At 59.8% G+C, this 18,324-nt stretch overlaps 1 protein-coding gene across 1 annotated transcript; it reads left to right on the top strand.

Annotated features, from left to right (window-relative positions):
* The first annotated feature begins 11,549 nt into the window (after window positions 1–11,549).
* Window positions 11,550–16,689, top strand: LOC142035933 (RING finger protein 145-like). The gene is made up of 10 exons (XM_075038708.1): window positions 11,550–11,993; window positions 12,926–13,034; window positions 13,115–13,206; window positions 13,680–13,915; window positions 14,087–14,262; window positions 14,408–14,548; window positions 14,775–14,957; window positions 15,220–15,367; window positions 15,555–15,911; window positions 16,020–16,689. Exons 1-10 carry the CDS (start codon window positions 11,825–11,827, stop codon window positions 16,539–16,541), a joined length of 2,133 nt encoding a protein of 710 aa, XP_074894809.1. The 5' UTR covers window positions 11,550–11,824; the 3' UTR covers window positions 16,542–16,689.
* Window positions 16,690–18,324: the final 1,635 nt, after the last annotated feature.

Genomic DNA, 18,324 nt, shown 5'->3' with positions numbered 1-18,324 from the left:
GCCCCCAGCTGCCCATGCTCTGCTCTGGTAACACCAGGATGTGGTATTTCAGGACTTCTGGTTTTGGTTTTTTTCCCCATTTCGTCCCAAACCACCATCGTGTTTGACACAGGCACTGGAAATACCTTCAAATGTGCAGAAACTGCTTTTCTGACAAATGGACAAATAGCTAGAAAGCCTGGAGGCACGTTTCCCCCCAGGCCCCCTGCACCCCTCAGCATGGGCCAGTGGCCCTGCGGTGGGCAGACCTTCATCCTCCTCCTCCCCTGCTCTTGTCCTTCCCTGCTCGCCCTCCCCAGGGCATGGACCCCCCCATCTTGGCCACCACCTGCTGTGGTGACGGTGCTGTCCCCATCCCTGGCACCCCCTGAGCTCCAGGCGAGTTGCCAGCCGGCTTGGAGCCAGCTGCCAGCACCGAATTGGAGGCAGCCATGGGTGGACTGGGACAGTGAGGGGCCACCACTGAGGGTCCCTGCAGGCCCACACAGCACTTCTCCAAGTTCTCCACTTCACCTGCAAGCCCTCCCCTTTTAGCTGCTCCATTTAACTTCCTTTTAACGTGGGGTTTTGTTTTCCCATTTAAGACCTTTTTCTCTTGTTAAGTGTTAGCATAATGGACATTTTTTGTGGGGCTTTTGTGTTCAGAAGTCTCTTGGTTTTGGCTGCAGGGTGGGCTCTACAGAGCTGGGTTTTGCTGGTTATCTCTTGAGCCACATCATAGAATCATAGAATCATAGAATCATTTAGGTTGGAAAAGACCTTCATGATCATCAAGTCCAACCATCATCCATGCCCACTAAACCATGTTCTGGAGTACCCCATCTACGTGCTTTTTGAATACCTCCAGGGATGGTGACTCCATCACTTCCCTGGGCAGCCTCTTCCAATGTCTGACAACCCTCTCAGTAAAGAAATTTTTCCTAATATCTAACCTAAATCTCCCTTGCCTCAACTTGAGGCCATTTCCTCTTGTCCTATCTCCAGCCGCCTGACAGAAGAGACCAGCACCCACCTCACTACAACCCCCTTCTCCCCTCAGCCTCCTTTTCTCCAGACTAAACAGCCCCAGTTCCCTCAGCCGTTCCTCATAAGACTTGTGCTCCAGGCCCCTCACCAACTTGGTTGCCCTTCTCTGGACACACTCCAGCAACTCAATGTCTTTCCTGTAGTGAGGGGCCCAAAACTGAACACAGGACTCGAGGTGCGGCCTCACCAGTGCCGAGTACAGGGGGACGATCACCTCCCTGCTCCTGCTGGCCACACTATTTCTGATACAGGCCAAGATGGCGTCGGCCTTCTTGCCCACCTGGGCACACTGCTGGCTCATATTCAGCCGCTGCCAACCAGCACCCCCAGGTCTTTCTCTGCCGGGCAGCTTTCCAGCCACTCTTCCCCAAGCCTGTAGCGCTGCAGGGGGTTGCCATGACCCAAGTGCAGGACCCAGCACGTGGCCTTGTTGAACTTCATACGATTGGCCTCGGCCCATCGATCCAGCCTGTCCAGATCCCTCTGTAGAGCCTCCCTACCCTCCAGCAGATCGACCCTGCCGCCCAACTTGGTGTTGTCTGCAAACGTGCCGAGGCTGCACTCCATCCCCTCATCCAAATCACCAATAAAGATATTAAACAGAACGAGCCCCAACACCGAGCCCTGGGGAACACCACTTGTGACCAGCCACCAACTGGGTTTCACCCCATTCACCACAACCCTCTGGGCCTGGGCAGCCAGCCAGTTTTTCATCCAGTGAAGGGTGCACTTATCCAGGCCACGAGACACCATTTTCTCAAGGAGTATACCATGAGAGACAGTGTCAAAGGCCTTGCTGAAGTCGAGGTAGATAACATCCACAGCCTTTCCCTCATCCACTACGTGGGTCACCTGGTCATAGAAGGAGATCAGGTTGGTCAAGCAGGACCTGCCTTTCGTAAACCCATGCTGACTGGGCCTGATCCCCTTCTTATCCTGGACTTGCCATATGAGTGCACTCAAGATAAACCGTTCCATAATCTTCCCTGGTACTGAGGTCAGGCTGACAGGGCTGTAGTTCCCCAGATCCTCCCTCCAACCCTTCTTATAAATGAGAGTCCCACTGGCAAGCCTCCAGTCCTCTGGGACCTCCCCTGTTGACCAGGAACGCTGATAGATGATAGAAAGCGGCTTGGCAAGGACCTCTGCCATTTCCCTCAGTACTCTTGGATGGATCCCATAGATTTCTGAGTGTCCAGGTGGCGTAGTAGGTCCCTAACTATTTCCTCCTGGATTAAGGGGGGTATGTTCTGCTCTTCATCCTCGCCTTCCAGCTCAGGGGGTGGAGTACCCTGAGGATAACTGGTCTCCCTATTAAAGACTGAGGCAAAGAAGGCATTAAGCACCTTGGCCTTTTCCTCATCTCTGGTTGCTACATTCCCTTCTGTATCCATTAAAGGAAAGATATTCTCCTTGGGATTCTTTTTACTGTTAACATATTTGTAAAAACATTTTTTGTTGTCCCTTACAATAGTGGCCAGATTTAGTTCTAGCTGAGCTTTTGCCTTTCTAATTTTCTCTCTGTATGATCTAACAAGATTCCCATACTCCTCCCAAGTTGCCCTCCCTTTCCTCCAGAGATGAAAAACTCTCCTTTTTTTCTTGACTCCTAGCAAAAGCTCCCCATTCAGCCAGGCCAGTCGTTTTCCTCGGTGGTTCGACTTGCGGCACGTGGGAATAGCCTGGTCCTGAGCCATTAAGATTTCCTTCTTAAAGAATGTCCATCCCTCCTGGACCCCTTTGCCCTTCAGGACCATCTCCCAAGGGACTCTCTCAACCAGTGCCTCGAAGAGGCCAAAGTTTGCCCTCTGGAAGTCCATAGTGGTGGTTTTGCTGACCACCTTCCTTGCCTCACCAAGAATTGAAAATTCTGTCATTTCATGGTCGCTAAGCCCAAGATGGCCTCCGGCCATCACCCCTCCCACCAGTCCTTCCCTGTTCGTAAACAACAGATCTAAACAACATATCTAGCAAGGCTCCTCCCCTGGTTGGCTCACCCACCAGCTGTGTCAGGAAGTTATCTTCTACACACTCCAGGAACCTCCTAGATTGTTTACTCAATGCTGTGTTGTATTTCCAGCAGATGTCTGGAAAGTTGAAGTCCCCCACGAGGACAAGGGCACACGGTTCTGAGACTACTGCCAGCCACTTGTAGAATGATTCATCCGTTTCTTCAACCTGGTCAGGCAGTCTATAACAGAGTCCCAACACAATATCTGTCTTATTGGCTTTCCCTCTCATCCTCACCCATAAGCACTCCACCTTGTCATCAGAATTGTGTAGCTCTGTACAGTCAAAACATTCCCTAACATAGAGAGCCACCCCACCACCTCTTCTTCCTTGTCTATCCCTTCTGAAGAGCTTGTAGCCATCCATTGCAGCACTCCAGTCATAGGAGTCATCCCACCATGTTTCCGTGATGGCAACTAAGTCATATCTATCCTGCTGCACGATGGCTTCCAGCTCCTCCTGTTTATTGCCCATACTGCGTGTGTTGGCATAGATGCATTTGAGCTGGGTTATTGAATCCACCCCTAACATCGGCACGCTGCCCCCAGGCTCATCTCTGGTGCACCCAGTTTTATCCCTTACCCCCTTCGAACCTAGTTTAAAGCCCTTTCTATGAGCCCCACCATCTCATGAGCGAGGATTCTTTTACCCCTTTGAGATAGCTGGACACCATCTGTCGCTAGCAAGCCCGGTGCTGTGTAAACCTCCCCATGATCAAAAAACCCAAAATTCCACCGATGGCACCAGCCTCTGAGCCACGTATTAACCAGGTGTGTTTTCCTGTTCCTTTCAGTGTATTTCCCTGCCACTGAAGGGATTGACGAAAACACTACCTGTGCTCCCAATCTTTCTACTAATCGTCCCAGTGCCCTGAAATCCCTTTTGATTGCCTTTGGATTTCTCTCTGCAATCTCATCACTGCCAACCTGCACACATCTACGTGGCCAGCCCCAGAAGGGAGAGGAACAGCAGGGCTGAGCGCGGTTGAGGGGCTCCACAGAGCCCAGACCCCCATCCCTGGCAATCCCTGGTTTCCTCCTGCTTGTGCCGAGGCTCGTTGTCCAGGAACAGCGGAGCAGGACTCACGGATAGCCCCGTTTCCTGGCTGAGGACACGGCACGGGGAGAGGTCCTACGTGGGACCTCGAGCATCATTTCTGCATCGAACCTGGTTTCACATTGGCGAGTCTCTGGGGGATTGACTGAATTCTCCTGTTACTGTGATTGTATTTGCTGCCCTGGCAGAGATCTGCGGCCTCTTGGGTTTTCCTTAGCATTTTGTAGGTGCTGTCAGCATCCTTCTCCGCTCACCGGTGCTGTACCTCCACTCTGCCTTTCTCAGTTGGGCTTCCCATCCACCATAAAGGTTCTCTGCTTAGACTGAACATTAGGAAAAGACTCTTCACTGAGAGGGTGGTCAGACACTGGAACAGGCTCCCCCGGGAAGTGGTCACAGCACCAAACCAGTCAGCGTTCAAGGAGCATCTGGAGAACGCTCTGAGTCATATGGTTTATTTTTTACATAGTCCTGTGAGGAGCAGGGAGTTGGACTCGATGATCCTGATGGGTCCCTTCCAACTCACGATATTCTATGATTCTACCTATTGGCATAATAATATTTAATTTATTGGGCTGCACTTTGCTTTTCTGTCAACACAACTCCATCATTCCTATATAATGTGCATATGGAATATAATGCCTGGAGTCTTTTGTTTCCTACCTGAATTTTTATAAGTTTTCCAGGGGTACAGCACCACTAAATCCATGAGTGGCATCGGACAGAGGCGCTTGCCCATTTGGAGCCGCCAGGACTTCGAGGGGTGAGAGGATGCTGCCGGGGTTTTCAGCATTGTGAAACGGGGTGAGTCAGGGCTGACGTTCCCCAACATCCGCCAACAAGAGGATGGATGATGCTGGAGGAAGACAAAACAGCCAAGGAGGAGGAAGGAAGCTGGCTTGGCTGCGAGTTGCACAAGCGGTGAATCATAGAGTCATAGAATATATCGAGTCGGAAGGAACCCATCTGGAACATCAAGTCCATCGCACTGCAAGGAGCAGGGAGTTGGACTCGATGATCCTGATGGGTCCCTTCCAACTCAAGATATTCTATGATCAACTACCTAAAACTAAACCAGGTGACTAAGAGCATCATCCAGACGCTCCTCGAAATCTGTCAGGCTTGGTGTTGTGACCACTTCCCTGGGCAGCCTGTTCAACTCTAACAGTTTGATGTCCTTCTTCTATTGAGGTGCTCAAAACTGCACCCAGTACTTGAGGTGGGGCCGCACCACTGCGGTGTAGAGTGGGACAATCACCCCCCTAACGGGCTAGCCATGCTGTGCTGGATGCACCCCAGGACCCAGTTGGCCCTTTGTGCTGCCAGGGCACACTGTTGACTCCTATTCAACTTGCCATGAACCCAAACCCCCAGATCTCTTTCTGCGGGGCTGCTCTCCAGCCTCTCGTCCCTCAGTTTGTATGTATAACCAGGATTGCCCTGTCCCAGGTGGAGAATCTGGCAATTCGTCTTGATAAATCATTTAGATCATTTAGAAAAACATTAAAGAGCACCGGCCCTAAAATTGAGCCCTGGGGAAGCCCACTGGTGACTGGCCACCAGCCCAATGTCACCCCATTTACTATAACCCTTTGGGCCCGACCCATCAGCCAGTTGCTCACCCAATGTATTATGGACTTGTCTAGCTGTGTGCTGGACATTCTGTCCAGAATGATACTGTAAGAGACGTATCAAAAGCTTTGCTAAAATCCAAAAACCCCACATCTACTGCCTTCCTTTGGTCAACTCGATAGGTGACTTTGTCGTAAAAGGAAATTAAGTTGGTTAAGCAGGACTGGCCTCTTATGAAGCAGTGCTGGCTATGACCAGTGACTGTATTGTCTCTCAAGTGGTTTTCAAGCACTCCCAGAATAACTTTCTCCATCATTTTACCAGGCACTGAAGTGAGACCGACAGGCTGTAAATACCAGGGTCTTCCTTCTTACTCTTCTTGAAAACTGGGACAACATTTGCCAGCTTCCAGCCAACCAGGACCTCTCCAGACTCCCGAGACTGTTGAAAAATAATGGGAGAGAGGTCCTGCAATAACACCAAGAGATGTCATCATGATATCATGACGTTATATGATAACATCAGGGAGTGGGGACTGTCGTGCTGGAGTCTGTCCCCATCCCTTATCCATCGGTGACAGCAGCAGGCAGCTCCAGGCAGGCTTGAAGGCAGGGAGAAGCCCCGGGTTGATAACCGAGGGGCAGCCTCTCCCTCCGAGGTCCCTGGCAGAGTCACGGCATTTCACCGTCAGGAAGAGGATGAGGCCGGCAGGAGGACCTGCATGTGCATCCCCACCAAACATTCTGGCTCTGCTGGCAGATGCGGGAGTTACAGTCAGAGACGGTTCCTGTCGGCAGGAGATCCCCAGGGCTTTTCCCAGACTGGGCACAGTTCCTGTTTGGGCAAGTGTCCGTCTGCCCGTCGAGAAGCAGAAAACCCCCAAGTCATTCAAGATCAGCTTTGCAGCAGCAGGCAGGAGCCCCAGCTCCAGGCAGGAGCTCTCGCTCCAGGCTACAGACCCAAACCAGGGCACAAAACAGAGAACAAATGATGTCAAATAGTGGAAAATTCCTTCAAAACCAGGTGGTGCCACATGAGAGGATGCTCCAGGGACACCCATCACCCTGTGCTTCTCTCTGCATGCGGGTTTTGTCTAAACCTTCCCTGCACCCACCTCTGGCCCAGCCAGTCCAGCTTGACTCACCGCTTTCTGACAAGGAGCTGGAGGGGAAAACCTTGTTCTGGGGCTCTGCCGGGAAGATGACCTGCACCCCACTGCACCCCTGCACTCAGCCATCCATCCATCTGTCTGTCCATCCATCCATCCACCCACACATCTGTCCATCCTTTCCTTCCTTCCACCGGGTATGTTTCCAGTTCCAATCTAATCTAATCCAACCTAGTCCCATCTAATCTAACCCAGCCTAGCCTCAGGCAGGTGTCTCACCCTGCTCCCCAAGGCCAAAGCCAAGCAGCAGCACCTTCTTGCCCAGGGGACCCTGCACCCCAATGCAGGGTGCCGTGGCCTCGGGGGTGCCTCCGTGCCACCCCAGTTGTTGTAAGGTGGGGCTGGTTTGGGGCTGGGGAGGTGATTTCATGCTGCTCACTCCGCCGGTGCTGACAGCCCCAGCTCCTCCCTGGAGCCCCGGCACCAAAAGCCGGTCCTTCCTGCCTGTGGGATGCAGGAGCTGTGCACTCCCTGCTGCCCCATGGGGAAACTGAGGCATGGGCCGAATATCTGCAGATCACCAAGGGAGGGTACAAGAGTGACAGGGACTGAGGGCAGCTCTTGCTGGTCCCCTCTGTCACCCACAGCTCTGGTCCCCAGGAGGTTTCCCACTAAATCTCTCTGCCCACCCTTTCTGGGACCTTTCTCTCCATCCCTATGGGGTCACGGGTGCCTGGGGGGAAAGCCCGGGACCACGTGTGCCGTCCCAGGGTCTGTGCTGCATAGGGTCCGACAATGGTGATGCTGCTGTCCCCGTGCGTTTGTGTCCCCCCCGCAGATGAGGTGTGTCCCAGTACAGCAGCGGGGTGTCCCCAGCCTGGCTCACCACATCCGCGGGAGCCCCCCCATCTCCTGTCCTGACTGGCGGCAGGAATTGGTGCTCAGCTGGGGCTCAGTCAGGAACCATCCTCAGCGATGAACTGACACAGAACGAGGCTTTGCAGACCATTCAGGCTGTTTTGGCCATGGGTGCTGTGACAGGAGCACAAAGATGCTCCTGGTTGGCACATTTAAACACTCCCAGATGCACGGGCGGTAACGATGCTCGGGAATTTGGCACCAGCCTCTCCTCTCGGCATCTTGGAGGAGAATGAGTGCCGCCAGCCATGCCAACGGCAGCAGGTTTGGGGCTGGGAGGGAGGGATATCCCCACCATTGGTACTGGGGCTTTGCAGCTGTGCCAGCTGCGTGTCCCCCTCTCGCTTTGGCATCTCTCCAGCGAGGGATTTGGCTGGATCCTCTCCCGGAGTCTCCTGGGTTCCTCGCTCTGCTCCTGCCAATGCACCGTGGCAAGTCCCACAGTGAGGATATGCAGACCCCGCAGGCGCGCTGCCTACAGGCGGGGGGGGGGGGGGGCAGAGGGAACAGGCAGGAGCTGGATGCGGAGCAGATGGATGCCTATGGCATGGGGGAACTGGTCTTTGCCCCCTGTGCCACCCAACCAGGGGGAGGGCAAAATGGGTCTGTCCCCTGTCACCCCAGCAGGATGGCTGGGACCCCTATGGAGCCATGGGGGCTCTTGGGGGTCCCTCTGCAAACCTCCCCTGGGCTACAGCATGACCGGCACATCTGCAGCCCTCCAGCTGCATCCAACTCCCTCCTCTTGCCCCCCAGCCGGGGGTGCTGCCAGCCTGGCTCCACAGACACAGGGATGGGGAGCTGAGAGCCCGTCCTGTCCCCGTTCCCAGCCCAGTGCCCGGTTTTGGGGTGTCTGCGCCCTCTTCTTCAGCAGGACCAGGAACCTCGGCCCCATGATGCTGGCGGAGCGGAGCATCCCACTGGAGGCTGCTTTCCGACCAGCTCCCAGGGGGACCAGGCTGTCTCACGAGCAACGTCTGCGGGATCCACCGTCTCGGCAAACTCAGCCCCAAGTCAAACCAGGGGAGAAGTCCCTCTCCTCCAGAGCCACCAGCCCCATTAAATGAGCAATTAGCGCTGCTCAGGATGTCACCACACGGGTGACAGGCAATTCCCAGAGACAAGCGGGCTCCGCCGACTGTCCCCAAGGAGCTGTACAGACGCATATGCAGGGGAAGAAGTAATTTAGGAAACGGCCTTGTGATTATTACTCGAGCTGATTTATTAACTCTGAGGTCTGACTTCTTGCTCAGGTCCCCTGGGGGGACACAGTGCACAGAGAAGCCCAAGCTGCATGCCTGCCGAGCGGCTCCGTTCGCCCCAGGCCGGGGTAAAGCAAAACCAGGAGAAACGGGACAGGTTTGAGGTGGAAACCCAGCAGGAAGCGGGACTTGGGGTGCTGGTGCTGGGAAGGTCTGTCCCAGTCCCATCCTTTTCCCCAGGGAGAAAGGGAAGGAGGGGGAAGAGATGAAGCCGAAGTGGGGGGGTGCCCTGTTGCTAACTCTAATGGCAAAATTCAAGTGAGAAAAGGCCCAGCCTGACCCAGCAGGGAAGTGCCAAACTGGGTGTTGCATCTCAAACCATCCTGCACTGAACTGGGAGGACAAGAGCTCCGTAATGAGGCACACACCCCCTCCAGCAGCATGGGCTGTGCCCGCAGCTCTGCTTCCCGGTATAGCAGGGGGAAAAATCAGCTTCACCCGTAGGAGATGTACCAATAAATGGGTTTGGGGGAGACGGGCTGCAGGGTTTGGAGGGTGTCCTCCCGGGGATACCAGATGCCCGCAGCAGCATTGGCGAGGGGAAGCCAGGAGAGGATGATGGCAGGACCGGCCTGGCTCATGCCTGGTATGTCCCCATGCCACGGCAGCAGCTCCACGCCAGGACCCTGTGCGCCTTCAGCTCCCACCCTGCTTTCTAAATTTATGATTAAAGATCAGCTCTGAGTTTTCAAAGCACTCACAGTACCCAGCCGTGGGCACCCACATGCAAAAGCAGTCTGGGGTCTCTGGGGTCTCCCTGTGGCAGTCTGAGGTCTCTGGGGTCCCCTGTGCATGGGGACAGCCAAGGACAGCCTGGCCACCCCTTCCCAGCTGCATCCTGCTGCTCAACCCGGGGGCCTGGGGGAATCTTTCCCCCCCAGGAACAGCCAGGATGCCCCCAGCAGTGGGGCTTTGCCATCCCTGACCTCTCCAGTGCACCCCAAGGCCAGAGGAGCATCCATCCCCCATAATTTGGCAGCCCTGGCCCCACACTGCCCCGGGGAGGGGGAGGAGGCGGCTGTGCCAAACCAGCCACAACCTCTCTGTGCGGATGGGACCTGCCATGGGACCCCCCCCAGTTCATCCCCCCCCCAACGGTGATGGCCCCTGAGACCCCGGAGGGATGGAGCTCACAGGGACCCCATCCTCAAGGTCCCCACTGATCCTGTTGCAAATATTCTGGTAAAGAAATAAAAATTTAATCACATAAAAGAGTTTGGTTTGATTAACAAGTAGAAAATTGTGAAGCATAGGTATGGGAGTGTTAAGTTTGAAATGTAGTCATAGGAACTTAGGAACTTTAGAAAATATACTATGTGTAACCATAAGAATTCAAGTATTGTCTAAAATCAGTTAACCACAGAAACTTTGACAAAGATTTGTTGATTTGTAGTGTTTTGTTTTAGGAAACTAAGGAAACCATTATGGACACCAGTTTGCTGCTTGGAAACCCCTTACCCTTCTCACCTCGATCTAATTATCGAGGATTCTAACCAGTAGAGTTAAGTGAGATTAACCAATGATTGTTTTAACATAAGAATATTAATAAGATGGTGTGACTGAAGGACCAATTATTAGAAAGGTTACATTTAAGAATAGACATGGTATGCATTTTTATGTAAATTAATATAGATGATGGTGAGAATCGTACTGCGCAGAATCACCTAAGAGAGGTCAAGAAGCGGACAAGTGAGGAAGACTATGGAATACCACCAGAGGACTTCTGAAGACCACCAGAGACCTTCACTGTGCCTGCGTGAAGAGACATTTACGTATGCTAATGATTTATCAGAAAGTTAAAGATTATGTATAACATTTTCTAGAAATTTAGCGAATATGTATAACAGGTGTGTATTTAACCTGCACAGTTAGACTAGACAGGTGCACACGATAGGTGGAGCGATCCCCCATGTGCCCAGCGCTGCAATAAAGGAGTGCCTGCTTCTTCTCATTGCTGTTAAGGAGTTTTATTCCAGATTTCGGTAACAATCCCAGCCGATGCTGGGGGATCGCCCCCAGCCCCAGCCGACCCCCAGAACTCCAGATATTCCCATGGGGTCCCCCCATTCCCAGAGGACCCCCGCTTGAGCCCACATTACCTCAGCCAACCCCAAAGGACCCCACCTCACCCCAGAGGGCCCCATCTGGTCCCAGGTGACCCCGGAGGACCCCAACTGATCCCAAGAGATCTCAGGCGACCCTCTGAGGGTCCCGGACAATCCTTGAGGCCCCTATTTGACCCCTCTGGGGGCAGGGGACCCCATCCTTCCCCGGGGATCCCAGCCCCCCCCTCCCCGATTCCCCTATCAAAATGGCGGCCAGAGCCTGCCCTCACGGTCTGCCCTCACCCAAGATGGCTGACGCGGGGCTGGGCGGGGCGGTGGGAGTGACGTCACCGCAGAGCACCGCCCCCCCTCCCGAAGATGGCCGCGCGCACTCCCCGCCGCCGGCGCGTTGCCCTTATCCAAGATGGCGGAAGGCCTAGTGGAGGAAACGGCGCCGCGCCCTCTTCTAAGATGGCGGGCGCAGCGTCAGCGCACCGCCCCGGCGCAAGGCCTCACCGCTGCGCGCTGGGCGTAGGGGCGGGGCGGGAGAAAGCGAAAGTGGCGGAGGGACCGGATCGGCCGCGGCGGCGGGTGCGGGAGAAGCGGGAGAGGGTAGAAGCGGGAGAGGGAGCTCCCGGCGGGAGGCGGCCGGGCCCCGGCGAGAGGCTAGACGGGCCCCTGCCGGGCGCGGGACGCGCGCCCCCTGCCGGGCCGGAGGAGCCGGCCGGGACAGCATCGGGGGGTCCCCCCTGTCCCTCCAGGCGGGGCTGCGGGACGCGGGGACCCCCCCCCAACCCCGGACCCCCTTCCCCGACCCCCCCCCGGCCATGGCGCGGCTGGAGGCGGTGGCCAACGTGGCGCTGCGGGTGCCGGGGCTGGCGCTGCTGGACCTGCTGTACCGCTGGGACGCGGCGGCCCTCGGCGACCTGCTGCGGCCCCGCCGCGGGGACCCCCCCCTGCTCCGGCCCCCCGCCCTACGGGGCGCCTACTGCCTGGGTGAGGGCTGCGGCGGGACTGCGGGGAGAGGGGGGGGCGGCCACCCCGGGGACACGGCGGGGGCAGCCCGAGGATGGACCGGCTGGGGACACGGGGGGGACATCGTGGGGACACCCCAAGGGGTGGACAGTCTGGGGACACGGGGGGACACCCCAAGGATGGACATGTTGGGGGAGACAGGGACAGCCCAAGGATGAGCAGGCTGGGGACGTGGTGGGGACACCCCAGGGATGGACAGGTTAGGGACACAAGGGGACACCCCAGGGGTGGACAGGCTGGGGACACAGGGGGACACCCCAAGGGATGACCAGGCTGGAGACAAGGAGGGGGAACCCCAGGAATGACCAGGCTGGGGACACAGGGGGGACACCCTGGGGTGGCCAGGCTGGGGACACGGGGAGACACCCCAGGGGACAGACAGACTGGGGACACCCCAAGGAATGACCAAGCTGGGGACATGCAGAGGCTGGACAGGTTGGGGACATGGTGGAGACACCCCGAGGGATGGAGAGGTTGGGGACATCCCGAGGGATGGACAGGTTGGGGACACCCAGGCCCTGGCCAGGCTGGGGACATGAGGGGACATCCCAGGGGATGGCCATGTTTGGGGACAACCCAAGGGCTGGCCGTGCCTGGGATCTCGCCGCACCAGCCCCTGCGGACACCCGCTGGGTGTGGGGCTGTCCCCAGGGCTGGCGGACGCTGCGTCCCCAACGTTGTGCCCCCCCTGGCACCGCGTATCCCCTGGCAGCGGGGACAGCTGTGGACCCCAGAGGTGTCCCTCTCGCAGTCCCATCCTGCCCACGCCACCCTGGTGCTGTGCGTGGTGACGGCCGTGTCACCGGCGGGGGCTGCCTGGCTGGAGGGGGGGCTCAGCCGGGCAGGGGGGCTCGGTGGGTCCATCTCACCCCCTGTCCCCCCCATCTCTGCAGGCCACTTGCTGTGCCTGGTGGTGCTGATGCTGCCGGTGCGGTCCCTGGTGAAGCTCTACCTCCACCTCCTCACCGCACTGCTGCTTGGCGCGGGGCACACGGTGGCCAGGTGAGTCCGGGGGGCTCGGAGGGTGGCCGTGCCGGGGCACAGCGGAGGGGGGGCCGGGGGCTGAGCCTCTCTCCCTGCAGGGACTACGTCCGCCGCGAGCTGGAGTATGGCTTCCAGGGCGCCGTGTACAGCGACCCCGCGGCGCTCGGCCGCTTCGCCACCGCCCTCGCAGGTGAGCCGGGGGGGTCCCAGCCCCCCGAGACGTCCCCTGTCAGGGGATGGGAGGTGGCACTGGGCAGGGTGAGGGTCTCCTGCGCTGACCCGGCTGCGGGAGCCATCACCCGTGGGACGGCGTGGTGGGTGATGATGGCACAGCTGAGCTGGATGGTCCGCGCCGTGTGGCATGGAGCAGGGGGGATAGACATGAGCCCTGGGGGGTTTCTGCTGCCCCCACCACCCCTGGGGCTCACAGAGGAAGGGACTGGGTGGTCTTGGGGTGCTGCTTGTGGCGGGGCGAGGGCAGCAGCAGGGTTTGTCGTGGGGCAGGGCTGCCTGCAAGGCGTCCCCCCCGGCCAGTGCCTGCCCCCAGCCCCCCATCTCCTGCGGCGGGTGCTGGTGCAAAGTGGCTGTGCCGGGGGAGCCAGGGAGGGGACAAGGGGGTCCCGCATCCTCCCGCATGCCCAGGCATCCCCATCCCCTCCGCAGGCCAGCTCTGCCTGTGCGTCCTCTGCTCCCTCCTGATGAGGAGCAGGCAGCCCTGGCTGTTCGGTGCCCCGCTGCTGCCGGTGCTGGCTCGCCTCTGCGGCCTCCCCCTCCACGCCCTGCCCATCCTCGACACCTTTGCCGCCATCCTCACCGCCCTGGAGGTGCTTTACGTCCTCGTCTCCCACGTCCTCGTCCCCTTCCAGCTGGCCGCCGCCGCCTGCCGGGAGGTTGTGCAGGTGAGCGGGGTGGGGGGCTGCGGGATGGAGGGTCCCATGCTGAGCCCGGCTTGATGCTGGGTCGGCTGCAGGGCTGTCCCCTCGCACAGCTGGGCCCCCCCCGTACCCTCCTTGCCCCCAACATGTGGGACGGGATGGGGGGCAGCTCCGCTGAGCATCCTGTCCCCGCAGGCGCTGGAGGTGTACCGGCTGGTCGCGCTGGGGGTGTCCCTCTGGAGCCAGCTGGCCATCCCGCTCCTCTTCCTCGTCTTCTGGCTGGTGCTCTTCTCCCTCCGGCTCTCCTCCTTCCTCACCTCCTCCAGCAGTCCCCTGGCCCAGCAGGGCCTCCTCTTCCTCCTCCTCAGCAGGTAGGGACCGGGGCAGGCAGGAGCTGGGGGGGAGGTCAGCCTTCCTCCGGCGCGGCTGCAGGAGGAGGATGAGGAGGGGCTGGGGCTCCGTTTTGTGCTGCCTGGCCCCTGCCAGCATCCGCACTCACACCAGGCTCTGTTGCAGCGCGGCTGAGTGCTGCAGCACTCCGTACTCCCTCATCGGCCTCACCTTCACTGTCTCCTACCTCGCCCTGGGCGTTCTCAACCTCTGCAAGTTTTACCTGCTGGGCTTCGGTGCCTTCCAGAATGGCAACGTCATGCACAGGTGAGCCCGCGGTGGCGGGGGGCACGGGCAAGTGGGGGGCACCGGCAGGCATCCCTCCTCCCAGCCCAGTTTGCATGCGGGAGACCAGCACAGGGTGGGGAGGACGGGGGTGTCACAAGGGATCTGGGGACCGGGGTGCGTCCCCGAGGGGTGACCGGGGCACGGCACACGCGGTGCCACGTGGCACGTGCCTGCGGCTGCCGGCCTCACGCCCCGCTCCTGGCAGGGGGGTGACGGAGGGTGTGACGCTGCTGCTGCTGGCGCTGCAGACGGGGCTGCTCGACCTGCAGATCCTCCAGCGGACCTTCCTCCTCAGCATCATCCTCTTCATCGTGGTGACCTCCACGCTGCAGTCCATGATTGAGATAGCTGATCCCATCGTGCTTGCGTTGGGGGCCTCCCGCAACAGGTACTGGGGGAAGGAAGAGCAGCAGGATCCGGTCCCCTGTGCTGGGGGGCAGCGGGGAGGAGCGGCGGGGTTCCTCCCGCCCTGCGTCGGGGAAGAGCCAGGCTGGGTCCCGTGCCCTCCACGTGCTCCCTCCGCCTCGGGTCCTCACTGCTTGTTTTTGGGCAGAATCAGTGCCGGAGGAAGAGGCTGGAGCGTGGGGTCCCGGGGAGGTGGGTGTTGCTCCCGGGGTGGGCACGGCCCCGCTGAGCTGTGCCTCCCCTAGGAGCCCCTGGAAGCATTTCCGCGGCGTCAGCATGTGCCTCTTCTTGCTGGTTTTCCCTTGCTTCATGGCCTACAAGATCGCCCACTTCTTCCACCTGGATTTCTGGCTGCTGATCCTGGTCTCCAGCTGCATGCTCACCTCTCTGCAGGTACAGCAGCTCCCGCTCCCCCCAACTGGGGTCTCGCTGGGCCCCCTGGAGTGGGCATCCCTGCCCATCCCATGCCCACAACCCTGCCCCAGTCACCCTCCCCCAGCCCCAACTGGGAACATTGGGTGGGGATGTGCGATCTGGCATCCGGCCACCATCAACAAGGTGCTGTCCCGCCACCCCCCAGGTGATGGGCACCCTCTTCATCTACGCCCTCTTCATGGTGGAGCTGCTCCAGGACACGCCGCTGGAGCGGATGGACGAGATCATCTACTGCGTGAACGCGGTGAGCCGGGTGCTGGAGTTCCTGGTGGCTGTCTGCGTGGTGGGCTACGGCACCTGGGAGTCCCTCTTCGGGGAGTGGAGCTGGATGGGCGCCTCCGTCATCATCATCCACTCCTACTTCAATGTCTGGCTGCGTGCTCAGTCGGGCTGGAGGAGCTTTCTGCTGCGCCGCGAGGCTGCCAAGAAGATCAACTCCCTGCCCCGGGCCACCGGCGGGCAGCTGCGGGACCACAACGATGTCTGTGCCATCTGCTTCCAGGTCAGCCCTCTCCCCTTGCCAGCAGCCCTGCGGTGCCGGGGGGATCCCGCTCTGGGCAGCCCAGGGGGGTCTCCTGCCCACCAGGTGACGTCCTCTCTCTGCCCACAGGACATGCAGGTGGCCGTCATCACCCCCTGCAGTCACTTCTTCCACGCCGCCTGCCTCCGCAAGTGGCTCTACGTGCAGGACACATGCCCCATGTGCCACCAGCAAGTCACGCCAGTGGCCGCCGAGGAGGATCCCGGCATTGGGAGGGCAGCTCACCCGGCACCGGCCAGCGGGGACGAGGTGCCAGAGGACGGAGGAGCCGCTGCGAACCCAGCCCCAGCTCAGCCCCGGGAGGACAGGCTGCCCGGCATAGACAGCGTGGTCTCAGGCCAGGGGGACAGTGGGGCTTCCCAGGACCATGGGGCTGGGGACCGCAGCCCCCACCACCCTGCTCATCTCGACACCTCTGCCCCGCAGGAACGAGAAGCGGGTGCCATCCCGCAGCCCCCCGGGGACCCTCACCCCGGTGTCCAGGACACGCAGCATCTGTCCCCCTCGCCCGCCAGCCCGGACGCTTTTGCCAGCCCTGAGCTTGGCGTAAGGGACAGCGGGGATTCCCACAGCGGTGACCGTACCTCCTAGTACCGCAGGCTGCCGCCCCCGATGCCGAGGTCCCTCCACGGGGGCCATGCCGGCAGCAAGCGGGGCCGGGACCCCACATGGCACCAGCGTCCCCGAGTGCCCGCATCCCCACGAACTCTTTTTGCAATAAAACCGGAGCTGAAGCGGCTGCGCCCAAGGGCCAGGGCTGCTCGTCTCGCCCACCCCATGCTGGGACAGTGCCCTGTGCCAGGATAGTGTCCCATACACAGCGTGTCCCGGGGGGAACGGGACACAGGGCTCTGCTTTGGGTGTGGGAAGGGTGGGCACCCAATGGATGCCTGGTGGGTGCCCGGCTGCCTTCTGGCCTTACCCCACTAGATGGCACGGGTGGCATGCACCGGGGGGCTTAGCATGGGGGGGGGGGGCTTGGGGGGGCTTTGGGGTGGTCCTGGCTGGATGGGGGGGTGGCCTGCACTCAGCATGGACCTGGCGTGGGGTGGCATGGGTCTGGCATGGGCTTGGTGTGGGTCGCCTTTCCCAGCTCTGCTGCCAAACCCCTTTCCCTGTGCCCATCCCCATGCCAGGACAGGACTGGGGGGTCCCTCACCAGCCCAGGTGAGGCTGGGGCCAAGGGCTGAGGCCGAGCCCTGCCCAGGGTCCCCATCGTCCCCCCGCTCATCCCTGGACCCCCCCCCGGGAGGGGTGGTTTGGGGGCAGGATCCTGATTGCGTGGGGGTCCCCATCTGCCTGCTGCGGGAGGGACCCAGCCCTCCTGGCAGCACTGGTGCTGCCTGCAGGGAAAGGGGAGGGGGGTCTCAGTGCCGGGGGTCCCTGGGGAGGCAATAAATGGGCTCCCCCCTTCCAGCTCAGCCCCACCCTGCACTTACCCTAACATGGCGGCTCCCATGGGCCCTGCAGCCCATTAGCTGGAAGGAGGGAGAAGCCTGTCCATAAAACCCATCTGGGAGGAGGCGAGCAGGGGTGAGACCCTCTGTCCTCCCCCGAACCCTCCCTGGAGCCTGACTGCCCTGGGGTCCCGGCCCCCTCCCCAGTGTCCCTCTACCCACAGCAAGCAGGTGGGGGGGGGGGGGTGCGGGGGTCCCTCCGGGTGCCCCTGGACAGTGGGTGCAGCAGCCCCCCACCCCACTGCTTGGCCCCATGAGGGTTTACTGTGGGGGTGGCTGGAGCGAGGGGCCCCAAACATCCCCCCTCACCCCCAGCCGTGAGTGGGGGCAGCCCCCACAGTGCTGCCGCCCCCCCCCCCACGCATGCTTGGCCATGCTGCTTCCATTAGGGCCCATTACCAGAGCTGTGCCAGGGAACACGTCTCCCCAGGGGGCCAGTCCCAGCGGAGGGACCCACATTCCCTGGCATGGCTCAGGCCAGCACTACCTGGAATTGGGAAATTGGGGGGGGGCAGAGAGCAGGTCTTCCACTGCCCCCCTGCTCCACCCACAGCGGGATCTGGGGTCCCTTTGGTGGTGCCCATCCCTGGGGTATCTGGGCAGGATGGGGGCATGAAGGAATGGATGCTGGGATGGATGGGGGCATGGACAGATGGAGGCTGGGATGGAGAGGGGCATGGACGGGTGGACACTGGGAAGGATGGGGGTATGGATGGATGGACGCTGGGATGGACAGGGGCAGGGACAGATGGATGCTGGGATGGACGGGCACATGGATGAACGCACACCCGGTTTGTGCAGGACCCATCGTGGCCCCGCCAGCCCTCAGGAGGCTCTGGGTGACAGCCGGGGGTGCTGGGGGGGGCTCGGCCCCTGCTGCTGAGCCCCGCGGAGGGGGAGTCTGTCTGCAGAGCCCC

The sequence above is a fragment of the Buteo buteo genome, chromosome 1, assembly GCF_964188355.1.
Source record: "Buteo buteo chromosome 1, bButBut1.hap1.1, whole genome shotgun sequence".
NCBI lineage: Eukaryota > Metazoa > Chordata > Aves > Accipitriformes > Accipitridae > Buteo > Buteo buteo.
This window is presented reverse-complemented; position numbering and strand designations above follow the sequence as displayed.